At 51.9% G+C, this 16340-nt stretch overlaps 1 protein-coding gene across 9 annotated transcripts in view; it reads right to left on the bottom strand.

The window, feature by feature from the left end:
• Nucleotides 1-1009: 1009 nt before the first annotated feature.
• SUN1 (Sad1 and UNC84 domain containing 1) overlaps nucleotides 1010-16340 on the bottom strand; it is a 55174-nt gene continuing 39843 nt past the window's right edge. For 8 of the 9 annotated variants that reach the window (XM_059155015.1, XM_059155018.1, XM_059155020.1 and 5 more), the window contains 9 exons: nucleotides 15673-15759; nucleotides 14446-14489; nucleotides 12854-12993; nucleotides 11413-11663; nucleotides 10873-10957; nucleotides 7944-8059; nucleotides 4899-5066; nucleotides 3083-3175; nucleotides 1010-2712 (listed from right to left, as the gene is read on the bottom strand). In XM_059155015.1, coding sequence (XP_059010998.1) covers nucleotides 2599-2712; nucleotides 3083-3175; nucleotides 4899-5066; nucleotides 7944-8059; nucleotides 10873-10957; nucleotides 11413-11663; nucleotides 12854-12993; nucleotides 14446-14489; nucleotides 15673-15759 — 1098 coding nt within the window. In that variant the 3' untranslated portion in view covers nucleotides 1010-2598. The other variant, XM_059155017.1, reaches the window with a different exon arrangement.

Here is a 16340-nt window from a genome sequence, read left to right as displayed (position 1 = left end):
CGCTCGAGGAGCCATGGTCGGCCCCGCTTGGACGCAGCACGGACTATTAACGCGGAGCTGGCGGTCTGGGGGAGAGGGAACAAGAACGGACGCGGGGTCGAACAAGGGGACGGGCACGGGGACAGGTTTTCCATCTGAAGGCCCCTGGATTTCAGGGTTAGTCAACTCTCGAGACGCGCGAGGGTATGCAGTACAGAGCTCCTGTTTACACATCTGTTGGTGGTGTTGGGAGAAGTTCGAGCAGATGTCCATTCGTTGGGGACTGGTTCTAACTCAAGAGTACATCCCTGCGAACAACAGTAGAGCTTTTCTTTTTAAAGATTTTTATTTGATAGAGATACAGAAAGAATGCAAGTAGACAGCAGCAGGGAGGGGGAGAGGGAGCAGCAGACTCTTCGCCGAGCAGGGTGCCTGATGCGGGGCTGGATCCCAGGACCTGAGCCGAAGGCAGACGCTTCACCCACGGAGCCACCCAGTTGCCCCAGTAGGGCTGTTTTTTAACAAGCTCATTATGGATAGGCGATGTCCACGATCCGTTCCATAACCACAACAAGGGAGACAGGAAACCATACGCTGAGTCCGCCGTCATCTGTGTGAGCAGTGACGGAGGAGGATACGCACATTTTTACTAGTGGGCGGAGGGGTATACAGAAGTATGGAAACAACGTGGGAATGCTCGTTGCCCCTGAAAATCCAGTGTCGGGGTGGCACCAGCAAAGCTGGACCGGGCCCCGGGTTGTCCTGGCCCACCAGTGAGTCTTAGCTCAGTGATCCACACTGTGTTTACTCAACGCAGCGACCCCCAGGGTAGGCTTGAAAATGAGCTTGAGTTCCACACCTGCCTTCAGTAGCAGTCGCCCTGATGACATGTTAGAGGGCAGCTGACCTGGAACCCCAGAAGGCAGAGGCCCCAGGAATATGCAAAGGGTCCCACCCCTACCCGCCCAGGGGCAGGAACAAGGCAAACAGAAGAAAGAAAGAGTTTATTCTTCACTGGAAACATCACATGCACTTTTAAAAATTTAAACTCTTTATTTAAACATTTCAATAGCATCTTATCAATTTGGTGGCAGCAAAAGCAGCACTACCAAAGACAAGTATTTTGAAAAGCATTTACAAAAATACCGTGCACAAAGTCCTATTCTGCATCTTTAAAAATAAATATTCAAAATATTTCCACCCCAACTCCCAAATTTAGTTTTATATAGGAAATTTTGACTTATATATTTATCCTGTAATATCTGAAACATCTGTATACATTTTATCCAACTAAACTGCATAGGCATTATTGAGTCCCAATTCTAAAAGTGAAAAAAAATGCTACTTTATGGAGTTGAGGACAGTTGTGCAGTACACATAAAACCCCAGTCAGCACCATCACTTTCTGTTTCTGAAAATACAGTGTTTATGAGAACACGGAAAGAACGGTCTTAACCCAATAAAACTTAAATAATTTTTAAAACATCTGTAACACTTTAAGTGCCTTGCAAATATCTCATTTATAAAGTCTGCTCAGTAAAATAGTCTAAATATTAAATATTAATTATAAACAAAACAAGTCTCCTAGGAATTGAGAATGGCCGACATTTGTATTAAGAGGCAAATCCCGACGAAAGCCAGGAAGAAAAGTGCCGCCGTAAGAAAAATTATAAACCTACAACATAATGGTGAATTTGCCACACTGGACAGTGTCCTTGGAGAACCATCAGTAGAGTAAAAACTGAAGATTCTGAAAGACTGGGAGCACATTAGTGTTCAACTTTGCAGCAAGATTTAAAACAAAACCTGATGACACCCCCAAGGTTGGATTTCTGGGCTCCTACGGACACTGTGAGGTCCAACTCCAGGGTGGCCCCAAAGGGCGGAGACTTGCTGAGACCTGAGCCCTCTGTTCCAGCACTGGCTGAGGTCCAGACCACCACCCTTCTCAAATCAGTCCCACTTCAAGCCCACAACCAACCAACCCATCCCGGATTCTGAACAGAAACAACACACCCAGGCCTGACTCTGAAAGTCTTTCTCAAGTAGGAGCAAACTAAGTAGAAAAAATTATTCCCTTCCTCCACCTGGGAACTTAAACTAACTACTGATGCTGAATAAAGAAGCAGCCCTCTCCTAAAGGAAAGGAGTTCAGAACTCTGAAATTTGGTGACGTTTTTCCCTGAAAGAAATGTGTGCTGGATGGAACAGATGAAACAGGTCTGCCCCCAAAGTCCTTTAGATGGACCAGTGAAAGGCTAAATATCAAACTTTCAAGAACACTTTGACCTTTAACTTCACTCGCTCTGTTCCTGATGCCGAAAGCATATAAGTATCAAGAGCTTTCTGTTCAAAAACAAACCCCAGAACAACTACGCATTCCGCCAGATTCCCGCAGAGACGGGCCGTGGCCAGCTGGTCTCGGGGAAGCCAGGCATTTGCCAGGCAGGGTTTCCTGCGGACAGAAGAGCAAGCTGGGCGTCAGCCCCCACTGGCAGTCGGCAGCGTTTATTGAGGGGTGACATCCTCCCGATGCTCCAGGTGCCTGGTTCAGGAAGGGCTCCAGTGTTTGAGGCTGTCCCCATATATACAAAATGTACAAGAACCACAGGAGGGTCTCTACTCGACCGGCTCTCCATGAACTCTGAACCGATAGAGACACGTGTACTCAGGATGGCCCCAGTTGGAGAGAATCCGAAGCTCCACTATCTGGAAAGCTCCGTCAGGTCTCTTCTGAAATGGAAAGGGGAGGGGAAACACCTGATTCACAGTAACAGCCCAGGCCCAGTCACTTCCCCCACTCTGCCATCCGACAGGAAGTAGCCATGTGGGAAATTCAGTGTCAGTGTCAACTCCGTCATCTGTCGTCAGACACAGAGCTCAGGCAAATGGACTCCTCATAAGCCACAGATTTACTTTCAGCATCAAAAACAGGACGCCTGTGTGCAGAGCAAAATATACACTACAAAGGCTCGTCTGGGAAGAACTAGGAAGCTCAGATTCCACTTCCCTCTGGCGCTGATGCCCACATGCACCCCGGCAGCTCTCCTGCCCACTGGACAGAAGGAACCTACAGGCCCCAAAGAGCAGTGCAAGTTCTTACCAGAACGTGGAACATCTGGAGTGATTCCCCTTCCTGATCATACACGAACTGTCCCAGAAGCTGCCCTTCCTCTTGGTATTCATTTTCTAATCCCTGAAACCGAAACCAGATAGTCCTCAAGTAGAGGAATAAGGACGCCGCCATTGGTTAGGACGGGAGGAGGCAAGCATCCCTATGACCTTCCCCAGAAGTCCTGTCAAATGCTCTGCACCGTGTCAAGGGCTTCCCATAGTCACAGCAGCCCCAGGAGGCAGGTGTTACTCCTCCTGTCACACAGGTAGGCAAAACCACACCACAACTGGCGAGCTAACAAGAGACATGTGACTGAATGTCCAACTGCACAGACCCCACCGTCACCCAGTGGCTCACAATGCCCTCAACACCCCAAGTGGAACTTGAGGAGCCTGGAAAAAGGACAGTGGGCCACCTCACACTGAGAACAGACGGGGGTGCCGAGGGCTGGTGTGCAGTGGGGGCAGAGTCTCCGTCAGGGAAGATGAGCACGTTCTGTGACGGAGAGCCGTGTAAAGGAGCTTTGTCCAGGGAACTACATGCTTCAGACAGGGAAGGCAGGGCTGTGCTGTGTGTGTTGCCACAAGGAAGTCACCAAAAGGAAACAGAGGTGACTGCTAGAGCACGTCATCACGGGGAAGGACTGCCTGGTGTGGGATGCCTGGAGGCAACAATGGGCCATGGGCACATGTGGCCAAACGCTGAATCGAGACCGACACCGGAAAGTGCGTCTGTATGTGACCCCTGACTAGCGTTTCTGTACAGAGCAGCTCAGGTATGCATGGGGAAGCTAAGATCCCAAAAGATAAATGAGTAAAAACGAAATGGACCTACAAAAAACAAAGGAAAGTACATGTGAAATGCACAGCAACATCAATGAAATATGCGGTTTTCACCTGTCAAGTTAGCAGAGATTAGAATAAGAGGGCACAGAGAGGTCAGTGCTGGTCACCTGCCCGCAGCAAGGGGTCAGTGGCCCTGCAGACGCTCGTGCCCTGCCCGCCCCCTCTGCAGTGAGGCACACAGGGCTGTGAGCGCCTGGTCTGAGGGAGTGAGGGAGAGCTGAAGTCACAGCGGGCAAACTGGAGAGATACATCCGGGTTTAGCTACAAAATGGTATTTTGTGCTATTTAAAGATATGTGCAGAGTTAATGCCATCAGGACACCTGGGTGGCTCAGTCGGTTAAGGGTCTGCCTGTGGCTCAGGTCATGATCTCAGGGTCCTTGGGATCGAGCCCTGCATCGGGCACCCCGCAGAGCAGGGAGTCTGTTTCTCCCTTTCCCTCTGCCTGCTGCTCCCCCCTGCTCTGCGCATTCTCTCTCAAATAAAATCTTAAAAAAAAAAAAAAAAAAAGTTAATTGCCATCAAAAAATATCTATGGAAAGTTTGTTTTTTTACACTAAGAAACGAAATTTTATGAACCGTGTTTTCTCGACTGTATTTTTTAGAAAGAAAGGAGAGCAGAAAATGCCGCAGCATGAACAATGGCTTTTCTGGGGGCTCTTTTTCCAACTTGTGTGTGGGAAATGTCCTGTCAACTGAGCAGGAAACAGTTTACAGCCCAACGGCCCTATGTTCTCTGGAAACAGAACTCGGCAGGTCCATAGACTGAGGAGCAGCAAACACACTCTGTATAAGCTGCCTCCCCAGGGAAGGGCTGAGATGGCGCCCTCCGCGTCAGATCTGCTGAGAGCACTGAAGGGCTTGATGGGGGGGGGACAGAAGCCAGCCTCTGCCACTGGGCTCATCTCCGGGTAGGTCCCAGAGCGGGAGGAGGAGGAGAACGGGAGCCAGCTCACTCACATAGACGGCGAAGTCCTTGGGGGCGCTGGTGATGTTGCCCGTGGGCGAAAGCGTCTTCGGTATGTGCTCCAGGGTGAAGGTGGTGGGGCGGATCTTCATGGACAGCCGGACCACGAGGTAGCCCTGCGAGCCTCTGAACGCCCAGCAGTTACCTGGATGGATGTCAGGCTAGGGAAGAGGCAGAAGACGACGACTTAGTCCACCTGACCCTCGATCCATGTGGGGGCTGGAGCACTGACCCTCCCTGCACTGTGAGAACTCCATCTGGAGGGGCGCTTGGGTGGCTCAGTTGGTTGGACGACTGCCTTCAGCTCAGGTCATGATCCTGGAGTCCCAGGATGGAGTCCCGCATCGGGCTCCCAGCTCCATGGGGAGTCTGCTTCTCCCTCTGACCTCCTCACTCATGCTCTCCCTCACTCTCTCTCAAATAAATAAAATCTTTAAAAAAAAAAAAAAAAGAGAGAGAGAACTCCATCTAGAACTTCTGACTCCCTACACACTTACCCAGTAACAGCCCACACGTGACCAGAAGCCTCACCTATCACAGGAGGTCGATCAACACATGGCATAGACGCATATGATCTGCTGTATTCTTACAACGAAATAAGCTGGAGGAAATTGTAAGAGGAAACCTACTGTTGTCAGCATTTCGTTTATAAACACACATCTGCCCAAAGGGAGGCTGCTCAGCTCAAACCCCCTTGTGAAGGGTCAAATGCAGGGATACGAGCTCTTTAGAACGCACCTGACATTTTAAAACTTGAAATACAGAAACACGAAAACAATAATAACACGAAAGACTTTTTGCAAAGTAAAAAAGCCACGATAAACAAACTGAAACGACAAACCGGGGAAAGGCTTGTGCAGAGGGGGGCCGTCTCCAGTATGGGAGTGAGCCTCCCAACATTTATGTCAGCCAGCACCTTCAACAAAACTGGGCGAGGCAAGCATGTTTAAAAAAAGTAAATTTACATGGTCCTCAAACATAGGAAAAGGTGCTCCACCTACAGAGTAACAAGAGAAATACACACTTAAGGCACAGGTATCGTCCTTTCTCACCAAAAAGATCAACAGTAACACCGGGACCCGTGGAACCCTGCATGCTAACAGCTGGTCAGTACACACAACATACCCCCTTTAAGGAGCATCATTTGGCAATAGCCAGCAGAGCTCCTCACCCGCTGACCCTCTGACCCAGCAGTCCCCTGCTATCCCTAAGATACACTGGCAAAAACAAATCACAGGCGTGGGCACCTGTGAGGCTCAGTCGGTTAAGCATCTGCCTTCAGCTCAGGTCACGATCCCAGAGTCCTGAGATTGAATCCTACGTAGGGCTCCCTGCTCCACAGGGAGCCTGCTTCTCCCTCTGACCTTCCCCCGTCATGCTCTCTCTCTCAAATAAATAAACAAAAAAACCCAAAATGACAGGTGTGGGGATATTTTGTTGGGAGAGGACTCCAGAGAGGAGCCAACATGCCTATTGCCAGGCTAGCTGAGTGTGCGGTGCCGACCAGAGCACGCCACCTGCACGTGTGCGCTCCCAATGCAGAACAGGCAGGGAAGGGGCAGGCGCGTGGTGATCCCTCCACCAGATGCTTACACTTGGAGTCATTCTTGGTGGATCCTTTGTTCTCACCATGCAGCCTTTCTGCCTGCCCTGTGAAAATGATCTGGGCCCTCCAAAGTTATGCTCTGTCCCCAGATGGCGCTGCAGGGACACTGCAGGTCCCCTGGGCACCCCTCTGGGCGTTGTTGACAGCGAAGTGCCTCCAGTAGTCCCCTCCCTGGGAACAGTTTCCCCAGCACCGTGGAGACTGGGCTTCGCATGGGTTCCCAGGGAGTGGCACCATTCAGTGAGCCCTGGCTGTGCCCTCTACAAAAAAGACTGGGCCTGAGCCCCAGGAGGGCTGGAGAGCAGTTTCGGACACCCCCACCAGGGCTCAGTCACGGAAGTAGGAGGCGATGTTGTGTCGGCTGTTCCCAGATCCTACAAAAATTCTTTACTTCTAAGAAGCCAATCACCTATTCCTCCAATCTCATTCCAGATAATGGTTCCTCCTCTGCAACCCTCCCCATTCCGGTTCCTTTGGGAGTTCTCCTGACAATGCATTCCCTCACTCACAGGGCTAACATCTGAATGCCAGCTCCTGGAGACCGCTGGATGCAGTTGCCTCACAGACACAATGCTGCGGGGTCTGTGTGGCATCGCGGGGACGCCAGAACATCAAGCCCTCCGCACTGTCTGAGGCCGTAGAGGCGATGCCTGCCCGGGGGGTCCCGTGAGCGGCTGCAAATTGGAGCCGGGGGAGCGATGGCACTGCCTGGCCGGTGCTCACGCCCGCAGGGAGGCCGCCCATGCACACCCATCACAGCCGGGTTCCCAAGGACCAGAGGAGGACGACAGCACCAGGGCATCGAAATTTTTAGTTAACTGATACTTCATGGTCAGATGAATTAGTAAACTCTTGTTTTCAAAGAAAAGGACAACCACCGTGGGGATATTTCACACAAGAAGAATTGTTTGAATCTTCTTCAGAACAGTCATACAAGGCAGCACTTTAGGAAACAAACGTGCACATGTGACGATATAAGTCCTTCCTCCCCAGCCTCTGTAACTGACTGTGTGACACGAGCCTTGTGCAGCAGCCGTGCAGCCCATGGGTGGCCCTGGAGGCCCCGACGGAGCATGGGCAGCCCCGCCAGCTGGTGTGAGCCAGGTGCCACGCACAGTGGCGCAAGGGAGGGGTCTCCACCCGCTCTGCCCCTTCAACAAGCAGGGAAGCACGACCTGTCTCAGCAGGGACCCCTGCAGCCATCAGTGGAGCCGGGCCGCGCTGCAGGTATGCACCAGAGGGACAAGGGTGCTAGGCATAGCCAAAGCCAGGGCACCAGAGGGCTCCCACGGGTGTGCGGACCCCCAGAGCTAAGCCATCAGGCCAGCAGTCCCCTGCAGGGACACACGCCATGCCATACTCACAGGCAGCCACAGAGCGGCTCCTGGCTACCCCCGCGACACAGGGGAAGGGCAGCCAAATCAGGACTAACCTGGATCACGACGCGCGGGGACTGTGAGAAATACCAGAGCGGGATCCCAAAGAGGCTGATGAGCGCAGTCTTGGTCTCGTATGTCTCAGAGCAGCGCGTGCTCAGGATGCTCCCACCTTAAAACAAGGTTCAGAGCAGCCTCAGTGTCTGCACTCACCCCCGACCCCCAGCCCCCAACCTAGAGCCACCTCAGCATCTGTGCCAACCCCCAACCCCCAGCCCCTGACTCAGAGCCGCCTCAGCGTCTGCGTTGACCCCTGACCCCCAGGCCCTAGCCCCTGACTCCCGGCCACTGACTCCTGGCCCCCAACCCAGAGCTGCCTCAGCAACCCCCAACCCCGGCCCCTGACCCTTGGGGAGGGGTCTACCCCCTGCAGGGACCACCCAGCAGGGATTCGCTGCAACAGCTGAACATTCTCAAGCTTCCACTTTGACAAACAGCAGTTGACTTCACGGTTGGCCCAGCCTCACACAGATATCTCCCAAGTTCGGGGGACACAGGCGCCACCCCCAAAGCAGCAGCCTGTCTGCCACTCTAGCAGCGGTGACTTGGAATGTGCTTCCGTGCCTCTTACTAGAGAAAGAGCAGGGGCGCCTGGGTAGCTCAGTGGGTTGGGCCACTGCCTTTGGATCGGGTCATGATCTCAGGGTCCTGGGATCAAGTCCCGCATCGGGCTCTCCACTCAGCAGGGAGCCTGCTTCCCTCTCCCTCTCTCTCTGCCTACTTGTGATCTCTCTCTGTCAAATAATGAATAAAACCTTTAAAAGGAAAAAAAAAAAAAGAAAGAGCAGCGGCTCTGATAGGCACTGTGGTTCCCTGACAGGTGTGTGTCATAGAGGGCCAACCGTCCCCGGCATGATAACAGGCAGACCTCAATGGCTGCCCGGGGGGCCGGGGTCAGGAGCCACATCTGCTAACCTGACAGGCCCAGGGCTCTATCTGGGGTAACCTAAGTATTCCGGAACAACTACACTGAAAACCACTGAATCCCAATGCTTAAACAAGGTGAAGATTAGCTTATGTGAATTCTATCTCCATTAAAAAGAAAAAACGAAACAAAAAATATATCCAATTGGCCCCTCAACAGGAAATCAGGCAGACAGGGTGCTGGTGCCATGACAAGATGGTGTGGGAAGCAACAACAAATACTCGAGAAAAAATAGTATAAAATAAAAGCTGCTGAGAAGTTTGTATTCCAGGCAGGGGGACTGCCAAGGTGGGGGGCCCATCAAAGCCCCCCGAAAAAGGCAGCTGTGGGGCTGCAATCCGACTCCTTCTCTGATCGTGAGCCAGCAGAACCAGGAATTTAAAGAAATCAAGACCTTGCTGATCAAAAGACCTGAACTTCTGAACCTCTTGATTACCTTTTTAAATGTTCTAGCCTCATTTAAATTAAAAAAAAAAAAAAAAAAAAAAAAAAACAAAGAAAAAAACTGGCATACTTAAATATGGGCCCCATAAAAAACAGTTCTTTAACTTACAGAGTCAACGAATGCCCTGAGTAATGACAGAACCTTCGGTTCAGCATCATCAAAATTACCACAATTCTACAGGATGTACAAGTCTGTCAGGATCAGCTACGTTCCCGAGAAAACAATGACCCATCTGAATGGTTAAAACAGCATTTGATGTCTCTGAATTGAAATGGTTTCTTCATTAATCACTGCATTTCAAAAATGTGTAATTAAAATCACTTAATATTCTAAAAAAAAGTCATTCTCCACAAAAGTCATTCTCCTCTGACAACAGTTCTGAGCCTTCCTGACTTGGGGACACTGGGAAGGGAAGGGGGTCGCGCTCAGCAGAGCTCCAGGCCAGCGCAGGGCCTGCAGGGACCGGTTCCTGACCAGGGCCATCACATGGATTGCCACACTGGCGGGGGAGAATAAACCAAGTCACAGCTACCCTACAGGGCTCTCTGACCCTTTCATCAGCTACCATGCATCAAGAACCTCCTTTCTCTGAGAAAATGCTGGTTCAACTAGCCATTGATCTACAAGTCCTATATTTTAAGAAAACCACAATTTTCGGTGACACAGATGGTAGATACCAAAACCTCCCCTAAACATACATGATGTCCCTTGGAGCCTTCACCCCTCATGCAGTACAGACATTCACCCATTTCCTCAAAGAAATGCTCCCATGCTTGATCCAGGGGCACCATCCCAAATGTCACCAAAGGGGCAGGTGACAGAAGACATGTGGACCACAACGCTTCCCTACAGCTCCATTCTGGTGGCTCACACACACTTGGCCCAGAGGACAGAGGCCCAAGCTTGGTGCCTTGCACCACTTGCCCCAACTTAACAGACCACCACGTTCCCTTTCATGTCTCTGCAGAACTCAAGCAGCCCCCCACAGCTCTGCTCATGGTGAGGTATCACAGACAGCCTTCTGTCTGCCACCTGTCACCCCCACGGAGGGAAGGCTCCCACGGGGCTGGTCCCCACGTGCAGCAGGCATGAACCTGCCGCTCACTGGATACCTGGAGGGACATGTGCTTACGCCACCAAGCGTTCTGGGAAACAGTCTGAGAACTGCTGCTCTAGCGTCTGTTATGGCACTTCTACATTTCAATTAAAAAAAAGAGAAATCACACTTGACCCCACGCCAGATCACAAACAACCAATGCTTCTGCGTCAGGAAACTGATATACCCAGAAGAAGCCAAAAGTTTTCAAATGCCCCCAGCCTGGGATTCTGCTGATGCAAGGAATTTACACGGGCTTCTGCCAACCTATGTGAGAGTCACACAGGTCACCAGCAGCTTGTCCACGGGAGAAGCTGACGGTTCCCTAGATGGAGAGCGCGAGGGGCGTCCCTGGAATGATGCCCTTTCTCAGCATCAGCTTCCACACTGCTTATGAGTGGGCAGGCAGCAGCTGGCCACCAGGTGACCGCTAAACTCAGTAAGCAGGAGCTCACTCACCACCAGACTCCAGAGCGAAGTCCACCATGCCAGTCTTATCCTGGGAATACAGCTTTAAAGCGTTGTTGACAATGACACGTGCTTGCTGGATGGAGCCAAGGCACCGTGGGGAAGACAAGACTCAGCGTTAATGGGAAAATGAAGGCCAGACGTTTCCTCCAAGAACACATTTTCAGTTAATTGTATTTGGGGGCAATAGGGTTGGAGGGTTCAGTCCTGTGCCCCCACCGCAGGGGCCTTCATGTGGACGTGGGACAGGGCTGCCCTGTCACCCAGGACTTACACGGCCACAACAATCCTGAGTGGGAAAATCTGTGGGTTCCCCAGAGTAAAGCAAGGACTAGGGTCTGGGACAGCAGCTCGGCACCACGCTCCTGGGCAGTTTCTGTGACTGCAGATGCTGTTCAGCTGCCTGGGTGGACGGAATCTCTGGGATGCGAGCAGCTGGGTCCCAGCCACAGGGCTGTACTGAGCGCCCGTGGCATCACCGCCCCAGCTCGGGCACAATATGCATGGCACCCCAGTCTCCTACGCACTCACCGCCTCCGTGATTCCCGAAACCCCTGCCTCCTTGGCAGCAGACACCACAGTTTCAGAATCCGGAACCTGCTTCGTCACGGAGATGTAGTGCGTAATGTTCTTCAGGATCTGCAGCTCCAAATCCCGTAACAGAGCCTGCAGGTCGTCCTTGCTCACGAACCGAGAAGACAGCGCCTGCAGCAGCCAGTCTGGGGACCTGCCCTGCTCCCTGTCCGAGAACAGGAGTCTGATGGTTTCTCGGACCTGGGCATCTACCTAGGAAAACCACACACAAGCAGAACGTGAAGTAACTATTCTAACAAAATCCTCAACACTCCTCTTCTGTCACCTGAACACGTCGAAACTCTCACAAGGATTCTCAAATATCCATCCTGTAACTGCGACAACTCTCCTCCTTTACACTTTGAGAAGCACTCCGGAAATGCTGGGTTACGGACAATGGGAACAGAAGAGCACCCGGGGAGCTGAGGTGAGAGCGCCTCCGTCCACCTTGTCAGCAGGTGTTCGGCGCAGGGAGCCCCGGAGGTCGGTGCAGAGACAGGGGAGCCCCTGGTCTTTGAACCTGGACCGGCGGGGAACCAGCCACACCAGCAACTGAGGTGTTACTTCACGTACACGAACAATGCCCTTGCGCGTCATTTCCACACCCCCCTCTCGCTCGGCTGGGGAGAAATAACACAGGGAGGCCCAGCCCGGCCCCTCAGAGCTCCAGGGCATCGCACACCACAAACACCTCTCTACGCCCTCCCCATCCCCGCCTGCCAGCACGTCCACTTCTACTGGGGGAGCCCCGAGAGTATGGCTGCTACTGGCTAAGAGTGTGCATCTTTGTAACTGCTCGGCACCCCCAGACAGCACCCCCCCAAAACGCTGTGGGTGTTCACGACGCCGCCAGGTCAGCCCGGGAGCCCTGTCCTCCTCCTCCCCGCAAATGCCGTCAGGGGAATGCTTCCTCCATGGCACCATTGTCCCCTCTCCTGGCGACTTCAGGAGCTCTCTGCTGAGCAGAAATCAGTGTACCACCTGTGTCGGAATTCCTCTTTCCCAACCCGCCAATCCGCCTCTGCCTCGCGATGACGATGACATCTACCGTGCGAACCTTCATGGCTGCATTTGCACGCAACTGTTCACGTATGAATGTCCGGACTTTCTCTCTGTATGGGCGGCGTGGGCCCAATGCGCCCGACACGCGACCCCACGAGGCAGAGGCAGCGTGACCCCGCCGGGCTGGCAAGTGGCCATGTGCATGTGAAGAAGCGTGGGAAGCAGCACAGTGAAGCATTCATGAGTTACAGGAAATCTCAGGAGAGCTATTCACTACTTTATCTCCGATATTTAAACATTTCATATGTAAGAAGATAAAAGGTTCTAGAGAAAGTTGAAATCAACTTAATAAACCTAAACTTCAAGCGTTCTTTTCCTTTCTGTGAGACTTTCCAACTTGCCTTTCCGTGGATGCTATGGACCTCCTCACAGCTGCTTTTCAGATGCTGCCAACTGGACAGTTCGGACTTCAGCCGACCGAGCTCCAGCTCCAGGTGCGTGACCACAGAAAGGAGGCGCTGCTCTTCCTCAGCGCCGCTGGTCAGTGCATGGGAGGAGGGAGGAGGAGAGAAGTCCGTGTCAGCAGTCACACACGTGTCAACGTGGCTACAGACTCATGGGGGGGACCAGCGCCACCCCAGACCAGTCGTGTCTACACCCGCCTCCACCTGTCCCACCTTAACGTGGACACCAACCATCAGCTTCGAGTCAGAGCCCACAGAGACCCCGCCCCCACCAGTCCACGCAGCGTGTCCACGCACCCCATTCGTGTCCAGTCACGCACCCGCAGAAATGAGACATATTTATCAATAATCATCATAAAGTTGAATATGAAATTTTCAAGCTAATGGAACAGATAACTGAATTAAAAATGTATGGCTTCAGAGTTTAATAATTCCATTTTATATAGGAATTATACATTGTAACGCAATATATTGCAATATTATATTTTTTTAATAAGTCAGTGTAGTTGGTGAGACACCAATAATTCATTCCTCAGAAAAGCAGACTTCGGGATAAACCTTTTAGGATCTGTGTGTCAGCATACCAATACACCTTTTTATGGCAGTAAAGGGTCTGGAAGGGAGTAAGATGTATTAACACTCAAATCTATCCCTTAGGAAGGATACATGGAGGGCGCCTGGGTGGCTCAGTGGGTTAAGCCGCTGCCTTCGGCTCAGGTCATGATCTCAGGGTACTGGGATCGAGTCCCACATCGGGCTCTCTGCTCAGCAGGGAGCCTGCTTCCTCCTCTCTCTCTCTCTCTCTGCCTGCCTCTCTGCCTACTTGTGATCTCTCTCTGTCAAATAAATAAATAAAATCTTTAAAAAAAAAAAAAAAAAAAAAAAAAAAAAAAAAAAAAAAAAAAAAGGAAGGATACATGGGACTTGCAGTGACATAGGGTCTCTAACACACACAGGAGCCAGAGATGGGATGGTGCTTAGTTAAAGCTCATGTCTGGTCCGAGCAGAGCTGCAGGAAACCCTAGAGCAACAGGAGGGGACAGGAGTCCCATCTAGACATACATGGCAGGGGTGCACAGAGTCCATGTCAATAAAATGAGAGGTGCGGGGAAAGGTGCGGTGAGTGAATCGAGGGAAGGGCAAGGCCACACTTCCAGGAGAATTCAGGGGGATAGACAAAAGCAGCCCACGTACCACACCCCCAGGAAACCATCAGGGACAGGAGGGTCACTCAGCTTGCCAAAAACATAGGTCGTGGCTCACAGAGCCACACACATGCCTGAACAGCTGCCGTGACACCGAGCCCAGGTGCAGATGTCTGCCCGCACCAGGGTCCTGGCCTGGCTCTGAGAGCACCCTGGGCTCTTGGTCCTCGGGTGGCACCAAGGGCCACCCAGAAAGATACAGCTGGGAGCATGTCCACCAGAAAGCCCAGAACGCACGGTGCACACAGCGCCCCCTCAGGGACGTCTGCTGCGTTCACACAAACACAAGACCAGTATTAACTCATCTGAAAGTAGCCTACCTAGCTGTTCTCAGCTTGGTCTGTTCTAGCTCCTTCTGGATGGCCTAAAAAGTATGAGAAAGAATTGTTTAAACAGGAGCTATATACCAACATTTCATAAATCACACACTTAACATTATTTCTATATGGAACTACACGTATTTACCCGTGACTTTTTCTCCCTGTAGTTCAAAGCCCGGACCTGCCTGCTGGTTGGAAGGCAAGGGATTTTTACTTTTTCAAAATAAATGTGGGGTTTTTTGGTTGTTTTCTTAAGGATTATACCATTCTTTTTTTTCTTCTTCTTCTTCTTTAAGTAATCTCTATACCCAGCATGGGGCTTGAACCCACGACCCCAAGGTCAAGAATCACACGCTCTTCCAACTGAGCCAGCCAGGCACCCCTCAAAATAAACCCTAAGAAGACATATAAGAAATATTCAGAGAGGCGCAGAAATCACATGAAACACCTTGATGGACATTCAAAACAGCAGCTCCTGCAACCAGCACCCAGGCCACGGAGAACACCATTGGCACCTCTGGGAAGTCATTTTTGAAAGGGGAAGGACCAGACTGTGACAGAGTCACACATGGAGAGAGGACTCAGGAACAGGGTCTGTTCACAGATGGGGGCTGACACCACCACACCACGTGGGGAAGCCATGTCCATTCAAACTCCAGCTAAACGAGGTCAGAATCCCCCAGCACAAAACAAAGCAAGGACTACGCTCCTGGCCTCTGGCTTCCTTCTCCAGCCATCCCCTCCCCATTGATACCACAGATCCTGCTGTCAGCAGGTGACTGGGACTCACCTGGTTCCACGTGCAGGAACAGGAGAGCTGCCCAATACCCCCCACGCTGCTCCATGTCAGCCCTGAATCCAACGTGCCAGAGCGCGCCACTGTCCCTGCGGCTCAGATCAGTGCAAACATCCCAGCCACCCCCAGCCCCCCACCAATATCTGACAATAATAGCTTTTCCAATAGAAAATTAACACTGTCTAAGGTTCTTGCTCTACAAAGTCTCTCTGCAGGAGGCTGTGTGACCTCAAAGAGAAAAAGGGGCTCAGGCCCCCTGGAAAAGATGCCTTTCTCTTGGAGTCCATGAAAAAGACACCCTTGTGCAAATCGTATAATGAGCTCCCGGGGCGGAGGCAACACTGAGAAAGCTCTCTCCTCGCACACTGAGGAATGCGAGCACACAGACGGATGCAGGTGCCTTCTCGCAGAGGGAAGGTTGAGGCGCATACCTCAGACTTCTCCGTCAGCTTTCCAAGAAGGTCTTCTAGGTTGGAGAGGCGCAACTCCTGCTCTTGGCGGACAGTCACAGCGTCACTCTGGGAAAGGAACACAAGTGGGAGTTACGCTCCTTCCACACAGAACCCCAAACACGAGACCGCCTGGTCACAGCCTGGCCTGGCGTCCTCAGGGGGGCCCCTCAGTGTCCGCACATCTACCCCTCACCTGAGCGTGCACATGCCATGTGGACAGCCCCCCCACGTGAGGGAGGGCAGACACACCGACCCGCTCTCCGAGCTCACACACAGTTGTGCGACACATGACGAGGCTCTAGGAAGGACCCGATCAGAGCACCACCCTGCAGCACAGTTTCCTACATGCCTCAAGGGACTTTCTTAGCACTGAACACACAAGCTACTCCTCCAGCTCATGAAACAAGAGAGCAACAAGCGTATCAGAGAAGCGAGGGAACTGCTAAAAAACTATGGTTTGCTTAACCTATGCCCAGCCAACTTGTTCAGCAATTCTTAGAAGGGAGAGGTACATGCAGATTGTCAGATACCGTTCCTGGATAAGTCACTGCCAACCATCCGCTCAGAAGGCAGGGACGGGCACCGAGCGCCCTGAAGAGACTGAAACCCAGGCCAGAAGATACAGAAACAGAAAGTAATTTGAATCT

This window comes from Mustela lutreola, chromosome 17 (genome assembly GCF_030435805.1).
Source record: "Mustela lutreola isolate mMusLut2 chromosome 17, mMusLut2.pri, whole genome shotgun sequence".
NCBI lineage: Eukaryota > Metazoa > Chordata > Mammalia > Carnivora > Mustelidae > Mustela > Mustela lutreola.
The sequence above is the reverse complement of the archived record's forward strand: the minus strand, read 5'-3'. Positions and strand labels throughout refer to the sequence as shown.